General features: G+C 41.0%; 1 protein-coding gene across 1 annotated transcript in view; it reads right to left on the reverse strand.

Moving 5' to 3' along the window:
* ADIPOR1 (adiponectin receptor 1) overlaps positions 1–18,267 on the reverse strand; it is a 56,503-nt gene extending 38,236 nt beyond the window's left edge. The window contains exons 1-3 of the mRNA XM_075195710.1: positions 18,093–18,267; positions 5,661–5,886; positions 4,840–4,965 (exon numbers count right to left, since the gene is read on the reverse strand). Of these exons, the coding sequence (XP_075051811.1) occupies positions 4,840–4,965; positions 5,661–5,798 (264 nt within the window). The 5' untranslated portion in view covers positions 5,799–5,886; positions 18,093–18,267. The remainder of the gene's footprint in view (positions 1–4,839; positions 4,966–5,660; positions 5,887–18,092) is intronic.
* Positions 18,268–21,724: the final 3,457 nt, after the last annotated feature.

A 21,724-nucleotide genomic window follows, 5' to 3' on the forward strand; every position in this document is an offset into this window, starting at 1 on the left:
CCACGCCTACTTCCGCTGTGCATTCGCTGCTCTGCCACGTGTTACCTTCCATTTGCCACAATTTTAAACAATCATTATGTCTATTTTTCTCTTTCGTTGATTTAATCAACCACACTTTATCTTTTACATTATTTAGTACCTCCAAATTAAATTTAGTACCTTCCTATTGTTGGGAAAGGCCCAACACACTCTTTGGTCATCTTGACCCACGTGTCGCAATAAACAGTTGCGTATTCACCATATTTCTTACACATAAGAAACCTCGCTGAACCAATAGGCCCTTCCTTAGGCAGTACACTGGCCATCTCTAGCGTATGCTTAGCACCCATGTTGAACAGTACCTTCTATGTGGAACACAGATACACCGCAATGCTCTGTTCTTTCCAGGCAAACACTACCCTTTTATTGTGTAACACAGATATACCGCAATACTCTGTTCCTTCCAGCAAACAATTTCAACTCTGTTGCTACAATCACTGCTAGAGATCTCTAATGCCCGGTGAACGTATTTCCAAATAGCCGCGTCCACTCTCTTCTTCTCGTTCCAAACGAGAATCCCTAGCACAGAAATAGTTCTTCGATAGCCCAGCTATTACAAATTTCTGTTGAGTTTATTATTACTGGAAGCACTAAGTCGATACAATCGCTCAACCTTTCCAATAGAATTCCTCCACGCATTTCCAATTTTACACTCACGGTTGTTTTTACCGTGCGGTTATATCGCACCACTCACTAATACTAATTATCAGTAAACCTTGCGATCTACTGGTGGCGCTTCTTGAAAACCCAGTTTTAGCACTCGGTATACCTGCCCCGTATACCGTCCTTCAGTTGGGCAACCTGCCTCGTCAGACAGCAACTGAGCTCACTCAACAATAAAACAGTGTATCTACGTCACAAAATCACACAACATACACCTTTTCTGCGCAGAAAATCAAAAGTTCCCAACAATAGTAATAACGTTTCAGAAGCTTTCACAAGTGATTATACTATGCATGTATAACAACTATCAAAACGATTGTTTAACCACGTGGAAAATCTACCGAAACTTCGCGTACGCAAAGCAGGAAGTACATATACGCTAAGCAATGCAATACAGTTAAAACGCACAATGACAGTAAAAAGAAACAGTTTTCTCTTTTGTCCCTAGATTCAGTTAGCGTACCTTAGATAATGCAAAAACGGACATTCGGTTTCACAGCACAGAGTAAAATTCAGGTTTTGAACACATTGCAATCTTGTCCGTATACGACGCGTCTCCACCCTTTGTTGCGGAACCGAAATCCGTTGGTCTTGCGTATCGTCCGGCGACGAAAACTCCAAACTCACGAGCCCCCAAATTGTTAAGAGCGTTTTGTCGCTATCCAATAACGATTGTCGAATCTCGATTTGTGTTTCCAACGCACAAATATTTATTCTCAAAAAGTAGCAGAATAATTCAAGAAAAGTAATAATAAGTACAGCCGTTACTTATCGCAGGCGCTCTGGATCCAGTGAACAGTCATTCAGTCCTGAAGTCTGTGGTCAAGGTGACTGAACACTAGATGAGGAGCTGCTGCTTATATGCAAACAGAAATACAGTAAAACAATGCAAAGGGTGTGGCTTGCTTCTATTGGTCCAGGTTTCAGGAGGGTCCAGGGGGTTGCAGATCATAGGCTAGTTTAAGCTCAGGAATCCAAAAGGTGGGGGTCATCTCTCCAGGGGATGGGTTCCGATGTTCCCGCCAAGATTACTAATCCTAATAGTCCATAATTCCTTAACATTAATAACTTGCGTATGCACTCTGCGATCCCTTCGCAGAGTGAACCGGACAGTTGCAAATGTGAAGGGGATTAGTATGATACCACACAAAACATGATTCCTTCAGCGTGTACTATATGTTTTACCGATATGTATATAACTTATATTACACATAAACTCTACTATATTTCGACATAAATAACAATGTGCTGCAACTACCATTAATGTGTACTATTTTACAAATGTGTTTGTGCGAATGTATGTAAAAGCGTAAATACTGTTTGTGCCACGTGTTGCGGCCGCGTACGCCCTTTTACGCCGTAGCGTGCCATACGCATCTTTTCAGACAAAGACAACCAAGTTTGATCGATTTTAATTGAAATGACTTTATCCAATTTGCTGACTTCGACATTATATATATATATATATATAACAAAAGGACGCATTTAGCTGGCAATATGCAGAGAAAGCAGGGAAGTAGAGTAAAACATTTGTGCAGTAATGCACCTAGAGTGAAGACTTATGTATGAAAAGCAATAGTTTAAATTTGGTTAAACTTACATGATCTGAAATCCTTCCTCTCAGCAAACAGACAGGGCGTGTCTGGTTGTGCAAACAGAGCCAGTGATGGGTGTTTTCTTTTAAAGAGAAGGTGGGTGTGTCACTTGTGGCAAGAGCCTGCTACTGCAGAAGCACACGCGAACAACTTCTTCCTTTTTATGGTACTTTATTGTCAGGATGGTAAATATTTTGACACCGTATACTTGCACAGCAATCATGGAGACCGTAAACGCTAGCTATACATAGACCAGCTCTCTCTCAGGACCAGCCAGCTATCCCAGCGTTGGTCTCCCTTAACAAATGAAAGAAACAAGCTTTTATACATGATGCTCCTCCCCCAGCCTTAGCTTGATGGACAGGTGACACACCCACCTTCTCTTTAAAAGAAAACACCCATCACTGGCTCTGTTTGCACAACCAGACACGCCCTGTCTGTTTGCTGAGAGGAAGGATTTCAGATCATGTAAGTTTAACCAAATTTAAACTATTGCTTTTCATACATAAGTCTTCACTCTAGGTGCATTACTGCACAAATGTTTTACTCTACTTCCCTGCTTTCTCTGCATATTGCCAGCTAAATGCCTCCTTTTGTTACTATATATATATATATATATATATATATATATATATATATATATATACACACACATACACACATATATATACATGCCTCTTGAACATCTGATTCCAATACCATGGCCATTAATATGGAATTGGTCCCCCTTTGCTGCTACAACAGCCTCTACTCTTCTGGGAAGGCTTTCCCTTGAGGTTGGGGAAATATGTTTGGTGATAAAGCCTGGCTTGTGTGGTTGGCATTCCAATTCATCTCAAAAAAGTTTGATGGGGTTGAGGTCAGGGCTCTCCAGATAAGATCTTCTACACCAAACTCGGAAAACCATTTTATATGAACCTTGGTATGTGCTCAGTGTCTTTGCTGTGCTGAAACAGGAAAGGGCCATCCCCAGACTGTTAATACAAAGTTGGCACCCCACAAATCTCTAGAACTTCATGTTACACTGTACCATTAAGATTTTCCTTCACTAGTACGAAGGGGCCCAACCCAAGTCATGAAAAAATGGCCGCAGACCGCTATTCCTCCTCCAAACTTTACAGTTGGCAGCACACATTCAGGTAGGAAGCATTCTCCTGACATCTGCCAAACCTAAATTCGTCTGTCAGACTGTCAGGTGGTGAAGTGCGATACTTCAATCCAGAGAACGAGTTTCCAATGCTCTAGAGTTCAATGGTGGTGTGCTTTAGACCACTCCAGTCGATGTTTGGTACTGGGCATGGTGATGAGGGCTTGTGTGATGCGGTTTGGCCATGATAACGCAATCCATGAAGCTCTCGACGAACAGTGGTTGTCCTAACATTAATTTCAAAGGTAGTTTGGAACCTGGCAGTGAGTGTTGCATACAAGGAAAGATGATATTTGTTTGCTACGTGCTTCAGCACTTCCGTTCTGTGAGCTTTGCTGGGCCTACCACTTGTTGTTGTTGCTCCTAGATATTTCCACTTAACAATAAAAGCACTTACCGTTCATTAAGGCTGCAATTTGACAAATCTGACTTGTTGGAAAGGTGCAATCCCGTGTTTAAAGTCAGTGAGCTCTCCAGTACAACCCATTCTACTGCTACTGTTTGACTATGGAGATTGCATGGCTGGATGCTTGATTTTATGTATTTGTTAGCAATGAATGTAGCTGAAATGGCCCAATACACTAATTAGAAGTGGTGTCCACATACTTTTGGCCATGTAGTGTGTATATCTATCTCTACAATTATATAAATTATGATACAAGACATGAATACATTGCTTCCAAGTTTGCATATAATAATAAGAATAATAATAATAATATATGACAGTGGGCTGTGCGCAGACTTAACCTTTTGGAGTGTCAGAACCATTTTGTCACAAGGCGGCATTACAGACCCATGAGGAAGTAATTTTGCACAAATATTTTTAAAAATTAAACACATCCATATATCTAACACCTTAGATAAATACAGTCCCAAATGTCCCTTTGCCAGCCTAATTTATACAATATCTAAATGAGTTTCTATCAATACAATAAATTAGGAAATGTTCAAATTAATGAGGGCTGAAGTCTTAGTGGGGAAGTAGGTTGCATTTTAACCTGACTCACTTTTACACTATTTTGCGACTAATTAACAGCTCCCTTTGTTTAAATAAAGATATAAATATTTTTTTCCTAATAAAAGATGTGAAAATAGAATTTCTTGCCACTTGTCTTTTGTCATGTTGTTATATTTGTGCAGGGAATTGTTGACAGTAACTTGAGTAACTAAAGACATCCTAACAGTGTCAACTCTAAAATAAATCTTAGTTCTATCAGTGTTTATTTCGGTAATAGCGAGTGTTGGATAGAGGTTTTTGTTTTTTTTGAACAGGTGGTTTTGTTCTGATTTACTCTTTCACACTATGCCCAGGTGGGTCTTTTTGTGAGAATAAAAGTTCTGTAAATATTAATGCAATAATTGTGACCATGATTTAAGTAAAACAATAATGTTCACCTTATATACAAATTCTTCCATTTTCTCCATGGCATGATGTGCCTGAAGAGGGAGAGTGAGCACCCTAACCTCCTCTTCTTCTTCCTCCTCTTCCTGAGACCCCTTTGCTGCTTGGTTTTCATTTCCCTACAACAAAAGCAGATATATCATCATCATCATCACCATTTATTTATATAGCGCCACTAATTCCGCAGCGCTGTACAGAGAACTCACTCACATCAGTCCCTGCCCCATTGGGGCTTACAGTCTAAATTACCTAACATATGCACACACACACAGGCGGCCAGACACAGACAGACAAACAGACTAGGGTCAATTTGTTAGCAGCCAATTAACCTACCAGTATGTTTTTGGAGTGTGGGAGGAAACCGGAGCACCCGGAGGAAACCCACGCAAACACGGGGGGAACATACAAACTCCTCACAGATAAGGCCATGGTCGGGAATTGAACGCATGACCCCAGTGCTGTAAGGCAGAAGTGCTAACCACTATGCCACCATATAATTTCATTACATGTTCTCTGGTCCACAATTCTCAACTATGTTTCATAAAAATGTATGCTACACTTATAAATTACCAAAATGCTATATTCTTTATGGAGGTAGGTGATAAGATACATCATTTCCCCATATATATATATATATATATATATATATATATATATAGCTAAATAATGATTCCCATGAATATAAAATTCTTACATATACATGTAAAAAGTATGAAGAATCTAGGCAAGAATTTGTTTGAACAAGTATAAAAAAAATGCAGGTGGAGGTGGTGTCATATTTAGATATAATATACCACAGTACCCTTATACTTACACAGTTTGATGTCTGGCCCATTCTCTCTCTTCCTCCTTCTAGGAGTGGTCCCAACTCTGTTAGTTCTAAATCGTCAGTATCTCCTCTACTGTTGCTGGACAAGCCACCCTCCTGCCCTGAAGCCTTACAAGTTGCCATCAGGCCTGTGTATGAATGGGTGGGAGAAGAATAAGGTTGTTTGATAACCGATTTCTCTGTGGTCTCCGTAAGTAATATGTTATTAAACCTAAGGATAGAAAGACAAATTCACAGTGAATTAGTGGCGCTATATAAATAACCGATGATGATGTACATTAATGTTACCTATTATTTCAAACACAAAAGACAAAAGTTAATTGGCTACAATTAACAATGGTTTCTTTTTAAAAAGGGATTGTTGAATATAACCCTAATTTATTTCTTTGCAATTTTGCTAAATAAAATAATTAAACTTTAAACAGTTAAACACTGCAGGGAAGTTGGCACATAACTATGTACAGATACTATGACGGTCATTGGCCTGTAGATTTGGACACATACACTATTTTGTACTACTTTAGTATAAAACAGCCAAATTCACTTAATTCAATGAGCAACAAACTACATTAAGGTAGTGCAGATGTATAACAAGGCACTAATTATAAAGCCTAAAGGGGCATTTTCACTTTGATCCCGGGATCGCGGTAACGCAAAAGGAACAGGGTGCGATGGTAATCTGCGTCACTGTAATAACGTTGATTTTCCTTTGCAACCCTGCGGGGTGTGAATCTGCGTAATAGCGGTAATGCGACTCTGCACATTACCGCAACCATGGAAGTTAATTGAATATGCCCAAAAATTGGATTTTTGTACTCACCGTAAAAACACTTTCTCGTAGTCCATTGGGGGACACTGCGATACATAGGGGTATAGCTGGTGGTCCCGGGAGCCAGGTACTTAAACAGTTAAATCTGTGAGTGTAGCTCCACCCCTGCCATACCCGTACCATAGAAAGAGTACTCATCCTATATTTAACAAAGCCCAAAAGAGGGCTGAAGGAAATCAAACAACAACAACAGACAACTCCTCAAACATTCTGAGCAAGGGTGGGAGCGCAGTGTCCCTCAATGGACTATGAGAAAGGGATTTTATGGAGAGTGCAAAAATCCTATTTTCTCTTCTGTCCTATTGGGGGACACTGCAAAACATAGGGGACATACCAAAGCTACCCCTAAGGGAGCAACCACTCTGACACAGCTACACGCAAAACCTTATTGCCAAAGCTAACATCCTGAGATGCAAAGCCCTGCAACCTATAAAATTTCAAAGGTGTGGAGAGAAGACCACGAAGCCGCCATGCACAGCTGTTCAGTTGAAGCTCTGTAATGCTCCGCCCAGGAGGCACCTAGTGCCCTGGTTGAGTGAGCAGTCAAACCATCTGGCACCCGCATAGCTGAGCTTGTATAAGACAATTTGATGGTGGAAGTGATACAATGAGCTAAAGACACCTTGGAGGCAGGCCAACCAAGTTTGTGCGCATCATACAGCACAAAAAGATCTGTGGTTTTGTGTAGACCCACAGTGCGGCCTACCTAGCACTTAAGGGCCCTGACAACGTCCAACAATAACAAGGACAGATCTAAAGATCGAGGCTTCAGAGTGAAAGCAGGAACTACAATTTCTTGAATCAAGTGGAAATGAGAAACAACTTTAAGAACAAAGGAGGGCCTGGCACAAAGTATCGGCCGGCCCTCATGAAAAACAATGGAGGGGGTCACAAGACAACACTCAACTCAGATACTCGCCTTGACAAAAACACCGTCAGTAGAAATTACATTTTCAAAGTGAGATACCAAAGATCCACAGAATTTAAGGGTTGAAATGGTTCTTGGACAAATGCTTGAAAAACCAAGTTCAAATCCCATAGCTATACAGGGTATACAAACGGTGGAAGAACATGAAGCTCCCCCTGTATGAAAGTGTGTACCTCCGGCAGGAAGCCAGCTTGCGCTGGAAATAAATAGAAAAGGCGGAAACCTGCAACTTCAAGGAGGCAAAATGCAATCCCTTATCTAAACCAGTTTGGAGGAAGACAAGTAACCTGGAAAGGTTAAAATGCGATGTGTGAAAGTGTTATGTTTCGCACCAAAGAACACAAGCCTTCCAGATTCTGTAATAGTTAGCACCAGAAGAGGGCTTCCTGGCTTTGATCATAGTTTTCACCACAGCTGCAGAAAACCCTTCAGCAGTCAGAATCATAGTTTCAATAGCTACGCTGTCAAAGCCAGTCGATTTAATGAGTGGCATCGAAGAGGACACGGAGTGAGAAAGTTTGTTCCGTGAGGCAATCGAAACAGAGGTTGTATTGCCATTCCCAGGAGGTCCGAGTACCAAGTTCGGCGCGTCCAATCCAGGGCCACCAGGATGACCATTACCCATTCCCTCTTCAACTTCTTGAGAAGCCTCAGGAGCATAGCAAAAGGAGGGAATAAGTAGACAAGGAAACCTCCACGGAATCACCATGGCGTCCACGAATCCTGCTGCAAGGTCCTTGGATTTTGCGCAGAAGAGAGGAACTTTGAAGATCAACCGAGACACCATGAGATCTACCTCTAGATATCCCAAAATTGAACAAGGACATTGAATATCTGCTGATGTAGAGCCCATTCACCTGGATGAACCTTGTTACGGCTGAGGCAATCTTCTTCCTAGTTTTCCATGCCGGGAATATAGACTGCTGAGATGACAGGAATGTGTTGCTCCATCCACAACATTATCCTAGTGGATTCCTTCATGGCCCTGGCACTGCGAGTGCTGCCTTGATGGTTTATGTAGGCGACTGCTGTTGCATTTTTTGTCAGCACCCTCACCAGTTTTCTCTTCAGAAAACTCTGTGCCTAGATTAGCACATAGTAGATGGCTCTCAGCTCCAGCACATTGATGGAGAGAGATGTCTCCAGAGGGTCCCACAAAGCCTGAAGTCTGAGAGTTGAGATGAACCCTCCCCATCCCGACAGACTTGCGTCCGTGGTCACGATTGTCCATTCCCACGTTTGGAAGGATCAATTCCTTAAGCCACCAGGTAAGGGACTGGCACACAGGAGAGGAAAGACTGATCATCTGTCTGTCCAGGTGCAGATGGGACTTGGACCATTTGCGCAGGAGTTCCCACTGGAATGCTCTTCAGTGGAACTATGCATAGGGTACTGCTTCGAATACTGAAACCATTGTGCCAAGCGGCTTCATAAAGCTCCACAGTGACACTTCTCTTTTCCTCAAGAGGTCCCTGGTTTTTGCCTGGAGAGAGTGAATGTTGTCCTCCGGAAGGATTACTTTCTGACATCTGGTGTCAAAATTCAGGCCTGAAAACTGCATTGACCAAGCTGAAACCAGAGAAGACTTTGGACGATTATCCAACCATGAACCTCCAGGAAGGACATGGTTGTCTGGAGATGCTGGGATAGAGTCTGGAAAGATAATGCTGCGATTCCTTGAGAGCGGAGAATGGCCACCATGACAGCCATCATCCTGGTGAAAACCATCGGAGCAGTGGCCAGACCAAAGGGTAACGCTCTGAACTGGTAGTGGTCGTCCTGTATGGCAAAGTGCAGCAAACAGTGATGTCCCTGCCATATGGGAACATGAAGGTATGTGTCCTTTATGACCAGGAAAGCCAAAAATTCTCCCTGTTCCATGGTCACAATGACCGACCTGAGAGACTCCATTTTGAATCCTAGGACTTTGACCTGTAGGTTGAGAGACTTTAAATTCAGAATCAGACTGAAAAAGCTGTCCGGCTTCGGGACAAGGAAAATGTTGGAGTAAAGACCCAAATCTCTCTCCAGAGGAGGGACTGGAATAATCACCCCTGACCCCAGTAGGTTTTGGATCGCTACTTGAAGCGCTCTGCATCAGAGTCCGCAGGGTGGGGGCCCTGTGGTGAAATATCGGCAACGAGGTATGACATACCCCCTTGTAACAGTGTCCCTGATCCAGGGATCAGTTGATGATTTCAGCCATTTGTCCTGAAACAAAAGTAGACGCGCTCCCACCACACTGCTGTGAATGGAGTCTTGTCATGCAGAGAATTTCCGCGTTTAGAGGAAGCACGACCCTTGTGGAAACCACTTCTCGAGGGAGCATTCAACTATCCTTTGACTAGGGATGTCCTTACCTTGTTAAAGCAACAAAAGGACCAAATCGTAGGGTGGTTAGGCTTCAGATATGAGCTGGTCTAACCTAGCTCCAAACAGGAAGGCTCCATGAAATGGAACCGCTTCTAGCATGTGTTTATAATACGCTTCTGGACCAAAACCGTAGCCCAAGGGAGCGTCTAGCAGCTATAAGCACAAAGAGTTTAGCTTTGAATTCACATCCACAGATGCCTGACCAATGAAGTCAGAAGAGTCTCTGATATGGTCTGTCAGGGCTAATAACTGATCTGCAAGGGCACCCTCTTGAAGTCCCCTAGCTAACTGCTCAGCCCATGATTGAATGGCCTTACTAACCAGGTCTGAAAATACTACCCAGCAGCTTCATACGGCCGAAAGGAGCAAAAATAAATAAATAATAATAAAAAAAAATCACATTTGTTATTTTCTGTTGAAGTCATATATGACAATGTGAATATTTTATGTAACCTCTCAAAGTGCTTTGCTGACTGACCTAAGGGTCATTCCATGTCAGTTCAACTAGGGATGTCCCACTACCCATCTCAGATTTTTTCAAAATTTTTTGTAGTTAAGAGTTAATTATGTATGCTGCACACCAGTAATCGAGCATCAACTTCATTATTTTTTTTCTTCACTATGAAACAGAGTACCCTGCTGATTTTTTTTGCGGTAGTAATGTATACCTTTTTTAAATACCCCTCCCTCCCCCAAAATGAAAATCGGATCCCTATTGCTGAATGAATCTAGCGTTAATTCTATTCAAAAAACGTGCATTTTTGCCGTAAGGCAAAACGTGAGGCAGATAAAGTAATTTGGTTTGGATTTGGGAGGAAGAGTTACCTTAAGGGTCCAGATTTTGTGGCGATTCCTTAATAAACACCCGTGATACTAAATTATTTAATAAATTGAAAAATCAATATTTAATCAACTAATTGTCAGACAGTCAAGATATTTGGCAGAAATAGTTGTTTTGACATCCTCTCTTAGCGAAAAAAAATTCAAACAAATCTGAGATGGGTGGTGGACACATAATTTTTTTTGGGGTGATCTGATGTGGAATGACCCCTAAGTGACCTATGCAAATGACCAAAAGTCTTTTGAAATTAGTCAGGCCCCGGGATAGATAAGCATCTTGAAGTAGTTTGATGCCCCAAAGTTGTAAGCCACTCAAGCAGAGTTGAGGTGAGAGATTCTCTGAGGTGCCTAACATATATCTTAGTGATAGATAACTTAGTTCAAAGCTCTGTGTTATTTTGGGAATCAATCTGACTTAATTGAAAATGTAATTCCTAAGGTGGTGGGTAAACAGCCATGCAAGAAGGGTTTAAAATGTTCTGCTTTAGACAGTACAGTGTTCATTTTCTTTGAGGGGGACCTATGCCTAGGTCAGAAAAGTGCCATCTTTTCATCGTGTACTCCTCACACGCAATATCATAACTAGTAAGGTGGCGGTTCTGGTTTCATTTCCTATTTTATTTCTGAAACTTATTTGTGCAATTTATCCGGTATTTCTTGTTATGAACTGTTTTGTAATTAAGCTGTGGAAATATTTTTCAGATTAAAATAACTTTAATCTGGCATATTCTCCGTGATTCTTTGTACAATTTATGTAGCCAAGTAAGGCTCATGCTACAGGCACATGTGTATGTGATTTAAGTGTGAAAAATTAACAAGTGGTTTTGGTGAACCCAAGGACGCCATAGTAAATCCTTTGTGGTGGCAGAAAAGGTGTATTCATTGATAAGTCACTAAGGTGACTCACAGACAGCTGTTCAGATTGTTTGACCTGGGACAGGCTGGGCGTTTGTGACAAACCAGTTTGTCACGACCTGTCTCTCCAGCAGCATTGGCGGCCATTACTATACTTCCTCAATTCATCTAATATATTATTATAATTATAGGGCTCTTCGCTGTTTCTTACAAACTTTGAGGTTGTCAATTTTTTCTAAATATGTTTAGATGAAGCCAATTGGCTAGTTTTGTTTTTATAATTATATTTTTTTCTCTTTCCAAAAGAGATTTTTTTCAATCAGCGGGGATTTTTGAGCCTTTCTGGATTCTATTATGGCTTTTTATTTTTGCCCGATTTCTATATGTGATAATGCGATTGCTAATTTATGGGATATTATGGTGCTTCGGTTCTTATGTGCTATTCATATAAGTTTACGAACAGTGTATGTCAATATATCCATTTTTCGTCTGTATATTAGTATCTTAGGCAAATGTGAAAATGACTATGTAGGATATTTGTGGCATCCTTTTAATCTCTTACGGGTCGTAATCAAACCAGCACAGGATCCTTAGCTCTAAGATTACAAAAAGTCTTCACTTGTTCTCACTGGTAACCATGACAGCGGCCACACAGATCTTGTGTGGGCCACACTGATCCGACAGAAGAATGGAGACTGTGCTTGATTGGCAGCCAGGGAACACGTGATTGGCTGCAAGATAATTGATGGAATAAGATCATGTAACCCTGGTGCGGCGTTATAAATAATGCATGTAAATGAACTACTACTTATGCCTCTGATGAAACGGCTTTATGCTAGCCGAGAAACGCGTCAGTTACTAATAGCAAATTCAGTGTTTACTGGTGCTTCACTAACCCTGGGATTAACCACTTCATATCGCCTCCAGGTGTTTCAAGCTTCTTACCACTGGTTGCTCGAGGGAAGTTTGTTTACCATTTCCTTTACTCTGCAGGCTGAAAATCGGTTGAGTACCAATTGTGCTCTTGGAAACCATCTATTGTAAACACCCTTAGTCTCCTCCGCAAAAGGAGATTGGATTCACACGCAGCTGTGATAATTGGGTGATACAGCCCAGGAGTGTTCTGAATTGGCAGTCCCATAATAGTGGTAATTATAGGAACTTTTCCCATGGACGGTGATGATTTTATTTGAGTATTTTCCTTATCTAATTTACATCTGGGTTTGGATGTTATAATGCCAAATGCACCTAAAGTTTGACTATTAGTCTACACCAATAATGCACAATTGTCTTTTGCATATTACTTGATAATTTTATTAAAGTGTTATCATTTGGTTTATAAGCTTAGCGCTTGTTCTGTGTTCTTTTATTATAGCGGTCAAAGCTACATACCCCGGCTCAGGGACCACCCTGGTCCCTGCAACCTTCCTCCACCCTGGAGGAAGGTTGCAGGCTATCCACCCCCTGGGACGCATTCCTGACCCGGCAAGGCTTCCCCTCCTAATAAAAAATTAAAATAAATAAAAGAATAATAAAGTAACCTCCAGGGCAGAAGCCCTGGAAAACATGCCCAACTCCTGAGGGCATTAAAACTAAACGGAGTACTGTTCCTGTGGGAGGGGTATAGCAGGGGTGGAGCTACACTCACAGATTTAACTGTTTAAGTGCCTGACTCCCAGGACCACTAGCTATACTCCAATGTATCGCAGTGTCCCCCAATACGACGCAAGAGAAATGTCAGTTCTGTTTACTGTGCCATAGCTCTGCCCTTCAATCTAGAAACCAAAAGTAAAGCATTGTTATTACTTAGAAAATCAATTCTACAAGCTCTGGCTACAAAAACATTGAAGCACTCCGCTCCTAATATACACCTTTTCCTATTGGAAAGATCTGGTTAAGCAGTGATCTCCCCAACACCTATTTCCCGGGCGCTCCACGCGGCTGTTTTTACTTGCCACCCAGCTCTTGGACCTCAACAGGGTCCTATTATAATAACCATTGTTTCTACTATTAGAAGAAGCAGTATGTGAGCACTACAGTCAGCAGTGTGTGTGTTAGACCACTGACCACCAGTCTGGGCAGGTGTGGGCAATAATATCCCAACATTTTTTAATATCATTGCAAACTATTACAACTGCCCTAACCGGCTACTTCTTAATGCCACCCGACTGGCAACATTTTCTGGGGAGAACACTGTTAAGTATAAACAAATAGTTTATTTAAGGTATGTAGCTTAGCTCATCAATATATATATATATATATATATATACATTGCTATAACTTAATGTCCCCATGTCTCTTAAAATCTTCTTTAAGATGCACACACAAAACACAACAAATTAGATATTTTGCTGGTGTATACTGCAGAAAGTCCTTCTGGTGTTTCATAAACAAAAAAATATATTAAAAAACCCCAAAAACATGTATGAAGTTTGTGTCATACAGAGGTCTGGTTTTTCAAAAATGATCCTGTACCAGTTTGATAATAGGCTCACCTCACTACTCTGCGCTGCTGGAGACTCAACTCCTTCCATTACCTAATTTTCAATATGTGGCCTCCCCTGAGCAGCCTGATCTCTTCTGGTGTCTCTTAGGCTTTTTAGTGTGGTCAGAAGATGCATACACACACAGGCCAACAGCATGCATCATCTTCTGATCACACTTACCAACATGAAAGATCTGATCTATTTTGGTTATTAGACATGGGGGTCATTTTGTGACCACACAAACTGCGATATCGAGCCACTTGTATTTCAGGATACACACGTGTAAGCGGTTCTCTGAAACTCCCCTGCCAAAACTTTACTTCACATACTGTCTGCATCTTTACAATTAAGGGCTTTAATCTTCAGGCAGAAACTAGGTAACTAAAACAGTATGCACAAAGAACTGCAGAGGAGTGAGAAATGATAAATGCAGAGGATGAAAGGTGTAAGAGTTTTAAAAGATAAAGAATAAAAATAGTGTCATGGCATGTGTGCTCAATGTAGCTGGCATAGTTTGCATTGTGAACGTTAGTGTTGGTAGCATGTGTGAATTGCAAGGTATGCATTTTGTGTAGAAGTCATGTCGGATGGCACGTTGTGTACCATATTGTGCATCCAATATGTGTGGCATTGTGTGCATGCAATCTGGGATGCATGTGTGAATGGCATAATTTGCAAACAGTGTTGGTAGTATGAAGCAATGTTTTTACGATTTCTATTATGTGCATGATCCAAAACATCTGCAAGTCTTCAAATGTAAATGGAAAATTGATTTTACCGACTCATTTCCAAAGTCTGGAAAGGTCTTAATCAATAAAATGGTACATGTAGCACAAATTAAACAGTTTCTTTAAATAGTCTAATGCAGTGGTTCCCAAACTTTTGCAGTTCGCGGCACCCTTAGAGTCTCCAAATTTTTTCAAGGCACCCCTCCAAAATAATTACTGAGCAGTCCTGTTTTAGAAGTAGTATGGTCAAAAAATTATAATAAGTATTTAGGTCAGGACAGAAATACTTATTTAGTTGTATGCAAAAATGCTCCCTCTGCATCCAGACACCCTGCCCCCTATGCATCCAGACACACTGCCCCCTCTGCATCCAGACACACTGCCCCCTCACCCTGTCCCCCCTCCTCTGCTCTCTCTCACGATTTCCCCCTACTCTGCCCTCTCTCAAGATGTCCCCCCTCCTCTGCCCTCTGTCACGCTGTTCCCCTCCTCTGCCCCTCTCACGCTGTGTCCCCCTCCGCTGCCCCTCTCACGCTGTGCCCCCCTCCACTGCCCCTCTCACGCTGTGCCCCTCTTCGCTGCCCCCTCACGCTGTGCCCCCCTCCGCTGCCCCTCTCACGCTGTGTCCCCCTCCGCTGCCCCTCTCACGCTGTGTCCCCCTCCGCTGCCCCTCTCACGCTGTGTCCCCCTCCGCTGCCCCTCTCACGCTGTGTCCCCCTCCGCTGCCCCTCTCACGCTGTGTCCCCCTCCGCTGCCCCTCTCACGCTGTGTCCCCCTCCGCTGCCCCTCTCACGCTGTGTCCCCCTCCGTTGCCCCTCTCATGGTGTGCCCCCCTCCGCTGCCCCTCTCATGCTGTGTCCCCCTCCGCTGCCCTGCTGTCACTCTCCTGTGCCCCTGTCTGCCCCGCTGTCACACTCGTCTGCCCCGCTGTCACGCTCCCTCTCACTCCTCTGCCCTGCGCCAGACATAAAAAAAATCCAAAGAACACAAACTTGCCAATCCGCCGGGCGCCGGGACCCAGCAGCCTCCTCTCTCCCGCAGCAGTCACTGAATATCGATGTCAGTGACAGCTGCTGCGGGAGAGAGGAGGCTGCTGGGTCCCGGCGCCCGGCGGATTGGTAAGTTTATGTGTTCTTTGGGTTTTTTTAGGTCTGGCCCGCGGCACCCCAGTGACAGCGCCGCGGCACAGTTTGGGAACCGCCGGTCTAATGTGTACTAGACCAGAGTTTATAAACCCTGGTCTCATGTCCTTCAAAAGTTATTTTCCAGAGGGTGCTGTTAATTACTACTTTGCTAATTTAACAGCGTCAAAATACACAGGAGAGAAGTTTTGATTCAACATTAAGGCTGATAAACAACAAAAAGATTATCTAGATAATTCTGAACTGTTCTATTAGCACAACTATAAAATTAAAGCATAATTTTAACAGTACTTCTCTTTGAAAATCTGTACTTCTGAGCTGTTACCTACCAGTCTTGATCATATCTCTCTATATACAAAATATTAACTGCTGCGAGAATAGAAGCGCTTTACATTTGGGGACAAACACAGTAATGAACAAACTGGGTAAAACAGACAAAGTAGTAAGAAGGCCCTGCTCGCAAGCTTACAAGCTGTGGACAAAACATTTTTTTATTTTTTATAAAAAAGGTGTACCTTTTTTCCAAATATTGCCTGTCACATCATATTTCCTCAAACTTCTCAAGTACCCCTAACAGGTTATGTGTAGAGGATTTTTCTATTTGAGTAAATGCTAAAACAACTAGAGTAAACCTTCATATAGTCCAATAGGATTCTGAGGGCTAATTTTTAAACGCCACCAAGTGCTGCAGTGGAAAAACACCATTTTTCAAATTTGGAAGTGACCAGAATGATCTTTTTATTGTAATCAAATATAAAAATATAACAAAATAAATATCTATATTTTGAACATCAAACACAATCATTATGTTTTTAAGATGGGCTCCTCTTGGTAACAAAAAGCAGCAGTTAATATGCTTTTGAAACATTTGTTTAAAATATGTATTACAGCATAAACTTTACAATCCAATAACGAGACAATTGTGAGGCCAACAAAAACATGTTATGCTGTAAACATTTTTTTGGGAACATTCAACACCAGCAATGTCTCAAGGACCTCCAGCTGATATTACATTCAAGTTGGTTAAAAGTAATTTAATTTATCATGTTTTAAAGAGGAATCTTTCTTTCAATGGTATAATAATGAAAGCAAGTATAAACATGCCTGTAATTAACCCTTTAAGCATTCATTTAGGAGTGACTAAATTATGCATTTAAAACATTGAAAAACTATGCAGTGGTAGACTGATCAAAGTGAAAATATTATATTTACTATGAACATGTACACCATCAAGAATGACAGTGTTTCTATTCACACAGAGAACACAGCACAAATCAATATGGGACTCTTATTACATGTTTATCAAAGAGATCATAATCCCTATAATTATACATTCAAGCAGCAGCCATAACATGGTGGATATGCCATAACATGGTGGATATAGCTAAATGCACCACAAGCAAAACACACTTATTTTACACTTCTTAAACAGAAAGCATTAAAATTTACACTTGCTATTATTATAAAATTAATATTGACACAGATATAACATCCAAGTATGTACAAATGTACCAAAGTAGGAGCAAAGTTTACAAAACACTTGTATTCGATAACTGTAAAATACCTTACTACTTATTCTACTGTAACTAATGTCGATAGAGAATGTATTATTATTTATAATGCACCAACATCTCCTGCAGTGCTGTACAGAGTAATACATTATATGGATTTATACCAATGACTTACTAAATTACAGATTTTACAGGTTTTTTTTTTTGTTTTTTTTTTAAACATCTACACAAACATGAAACAATAAGAATGGCAATCATGCTCATAGAGCTTACAATCTAAAGTCTTTATACAAACAAAAGTCTTTCTCCATCATACTTCTAAATTCCAACGTGCAAAAATAACAATAAATATACAGCATAGAGAAGTACTAAATGCTTTTTTTTAAAATGTCCCCACCCAAATGTAAAGCAAACCGAATTTGGGTACATTTGAACACTATAAAATGCACTCGCTGCATTGAGAATCATATGGATTGAAAAAAAGGTCTACGGGTGTATAAATATACACTCTATTACAAATCAACAGACAGTTGTATAGCATACAATGCAACCAAAAGAGTTTAATTGAAAAACAGTGTGCAGAAACAGTTTTGATTCTGTAAATCTAAATGATACAAATAAAAGCAGCAGCCTTTCACCTCCATTCTATAACACACCTATGCCTATGATATGGATCTATCTGTCAGGCAGACATAAAACAGTACATATTGCACAAACATGTTTACCTTAAGGTTCTACCAAATGTCTCCGAAACAACCACTGCCTAGGAAATGACAACATAATAATCGCAATTTCCTGTGTCGGACAGGAGGCGGCCCTCTCTCTGCGCTGCTGACGATATTCGGCAAATGAGTGCGACGGAGGTACTATTATTGTATTTGTGTGACAGCTTCCCCTGTCCCTCACAATTTCCCCAGTTTCTTCTATTGCTCAGGGTCAGAGACGAGACTTTGAGCTGCGACAGACACTGTTGTATATGTAGAAAAATAAAGGTTTAAATTGTATATATAATAGGACCACAGCGCTTGTGTACTTAAGGCAATTTTCCCTAAAGCAACCGTTTACATAGGCCTATCCAAAATGGCTCGTATAACAGTGACATCAGAGTAAAGCATTGTTTGGCTCTGTCTTGTTTCCTTTTCATTGTTAAAGAAGGGTAATTCTTTTGTGGGATATACTAAAAGAAACGATAGTTCCAGTCTTCTAAAAGGAATGGCAATTGAATAGAATGATTGCAAGTTAAAATGTTATGTATATTCCAAAAAATCCCAAACTTGATAAGTTACTGTGTCATGTTTTACACCTGGAACAACAGTAGTTTTATACATACTCTTTTGGATTTCACCTCCAAGAGACTCTGCAGGGAAGATCAAAGGGGTATGTAAGGGGGAGTGGGATGGCACAACTTGCATCATCATAGGCCCTGCAGAGCCATAGATTTGCACCATAGTGGGTCCAGGCCTGTGATGACCCTGTTTGCACCATCAGGCCTTTCCTACTGTTGATTGATGAGTCAGATTACGACCTTACGCAGAGGAAGCCCACTTTACAAGAAAGTGAAGCAGGGGCGGATCTAGAAATTTTTTCTACCCCGGGCGATATAGGGGGGGCGATTTAGGCCCCGCCCCCTTTCTAACTTCTAAGGCTCCCGGCGGCTGCACATGATGTGCAGGTCCGTTCGGCAGTGATAATGTGCTGTCCCACTGCTCTTTTATTTTTTATTTTATTTTTTATTTTATATATATTTTGGTAGGTGAATAGTGCTGATTAAAAATATAAAAATAAACAGTGCAAAAACCAAAACATGAGTGATAATGAATATCAAAGTTAAGACTGATCCAGCAACTCTAGCTGATACAGAGAAATGAACATTAATGTGCTTTTTTGGTTTCATGTTTAAGGAGCTCAGTTTGTATATCCCCGCCCCTAAGACCAAGATTTATCTGTTCCATTGCATATGTCTTGAGGTATTTAGGATCATGATCATGATGTTGTAAAAAATGTTTGGCTACTGTAGTCAAAGGTCTCATGTTAGTTCTATCCTTAATAGCATTCCGTATGTTCCCCACGTGTTCGAGAATTCTCCTTTTGAACGGTCTGCTGGTCATTCCTATGTATTTCAATTTGCATGGGCAGGTTAGACAGTATATCACGTTGGGTGTGTTACAGTTAAGGAATTGTTCAATACTCCATTTGTGTTTAAATTTGTCTATATATTCTTTAGTTGGAATTGTGTATTGACATGCCTTACAGACTCCACAAGGAAAAAAACCCTTAGGTCTTGTTGATAATTGTTTACGTTCTGATTGGAGTGAGCTATGAACCAATTGATCCTTAAGATTCCTTGACCGTCTCCATGTAATTGATACTCTGTCATTGAGAATTTTACGGAGGTCCTCATCAGACATTAGGACATGCCAATGTTTTTGAAAAATAGATAATATATTTCTCCATTCCGTACAATATGTTCCTATCATTCTGATATCATTAATTTGTAACCCCTTCTTGGTATTGGGAGAGGGATATAAAAGGGATTCTCTATCTCTCATTTTAACAGCTTGCTCTGCCTGTTTAATCACCTTTCTACTATATCCTCGATCATGAAATCTCTTTTTCAATTCGTCTGCTCTTTGTCTATACACTGTTTGATTAGAGCAATTCCTTTTAATTCTTAATAGTTCTCCTTTCGGAACACCTCTAATCACGGGAGGAAAATGAGAGCTAGTAAAGTGCAGGAGACTATTGGTGGCTGTCTTTTTTCGGTATACATCCGTATCCAGTCTTCCATCATTAGTCTTTGTAATTGTAAGATCCAAAAAGTTGATTGCCATCTCATTAATTTCTGAGGTTAATTTAAGATTGATATCGTTAATATTCAGAATTTTAACAAAATCTTGAAAAAGAGAATCCTGACCGTCCCATAGTATTAAGACGTCATCAATGTAACGTAGCCATAGTATTACATGATTTGTATATTCTTCATTCTGAGCACAAAATACATATTCCCTCTCCCACCAGCCCAGGAATAAATTGGCATAGGTGGGAGCACAAGCTGTACCCATGGCTGTCCCCTGTATCTGTAGGAAGAATTTATCTTCAAATATAAAGTAATTTTTGGTTAGAACAAATTGTAACAGTTGTACAAGAAACTCGTTGATGTTATTCTGTTTCTCCATATTGAGAAAATAACGTACAGCCTTAATGCCTAAATGGTGAGGGATATTGGTGTACAATGATTCCACATCTAGAGAGGCCAATTTTGTAGAGCTATTGATTGTTACATTATGCAGTTTGGCTAGTACGTCCAAGGTGTCTCTTACATAAGAGTCCAAACTCACTACGTGTTTGCGTAAGTGAAGATCAATATATTTGCTCGCATTCTCCGTAAGACATCCTACCCCCGATATTAATTTACCTTTTAACTGATTTATTACAGGTTTCAATATTACACTCATCATTTTTAATATTTCGCTGTGACAACTTTTAATCATAATTATCAATAAAGTTTATTTGTTTTTATAATAATAATGCAACCACCTATTACCTGCTCCACTCGTTAGTGGTAACTACTGCAGATCATCGCTACCATCTCTCCAAGTGTAGTGCTGCAACTCACCTATTACCTACACAACTCGTTAGTGGTAACTACTGCAGATCATTGCTACCATCTCTCCAAGTGTGCTTCTGCAAATCACCTACTATCTCTGTGGACTATCACTGAGCATCACTCAGTAATCCTACTCATTTGTGGCTATCTAGTGCCTACAATCTTCTGTCTACTAGGTTCTCTATCACCGCTCACTGGGAACTCCCCTAGAGGGCCGCGACCTGCAGGGTGGAAGCTGCCAAGCCCAAATTCCCTTGCAAGAACCTCTGTTGAAAACCTTCCACTCTGTTAGATTCCGCGCCTCTGGGTGAAGTACCATCAATCCCAGGTAAAACAGAAGGATCCCACTCATCCTAGTGAATCATGACAGTAAGAACCAGCCATGACGGATCCCGATAGAGAACCTTCAGCTAAAGATCTACTCCATTATCTCGTTGGAAGGTTAGAACAGCAAGATACTATACAAGTATTACAATGTTCGCAACCTCTGGCCACCCGCTTGGACGCACTTCAAGTAACTCCTTCACCTCCAGCCGCAGTTCAAGTTCCGACTCAGCCTCTTGTATTCGAGGCATCTCCTGCTTCCTCCACGTTACGCCTCCCCACTCCTTCCAAATTTGATGGGGACCCCAAGTTCTGTAGGGGATTTTTGATCCAATGTTCTATTCAATTTGAGCTCCTTCCGCAGAACTTTCCTACCTCTAGGTCTAAGGTTGCCTACATCATATCCCTGTTATCTGGACGAGCGTT

This window comes from Mixophyes fleayi, chromosome 2 (assembly GCF_038048845.1).
Source record: "Mixophyes fleayi isolate aMixFle1 chromosome 2, aMixFle1.hap1, whole genome shotgun sequence".
In the NCBI taxonomy this organism is placed as follows: domain Eukaryota; kingdom Metazoa; phylum Chordata; class Amphibia; order Anura; family Limnodynastidae; genus Mixophyes; species Mixophyes fleayi.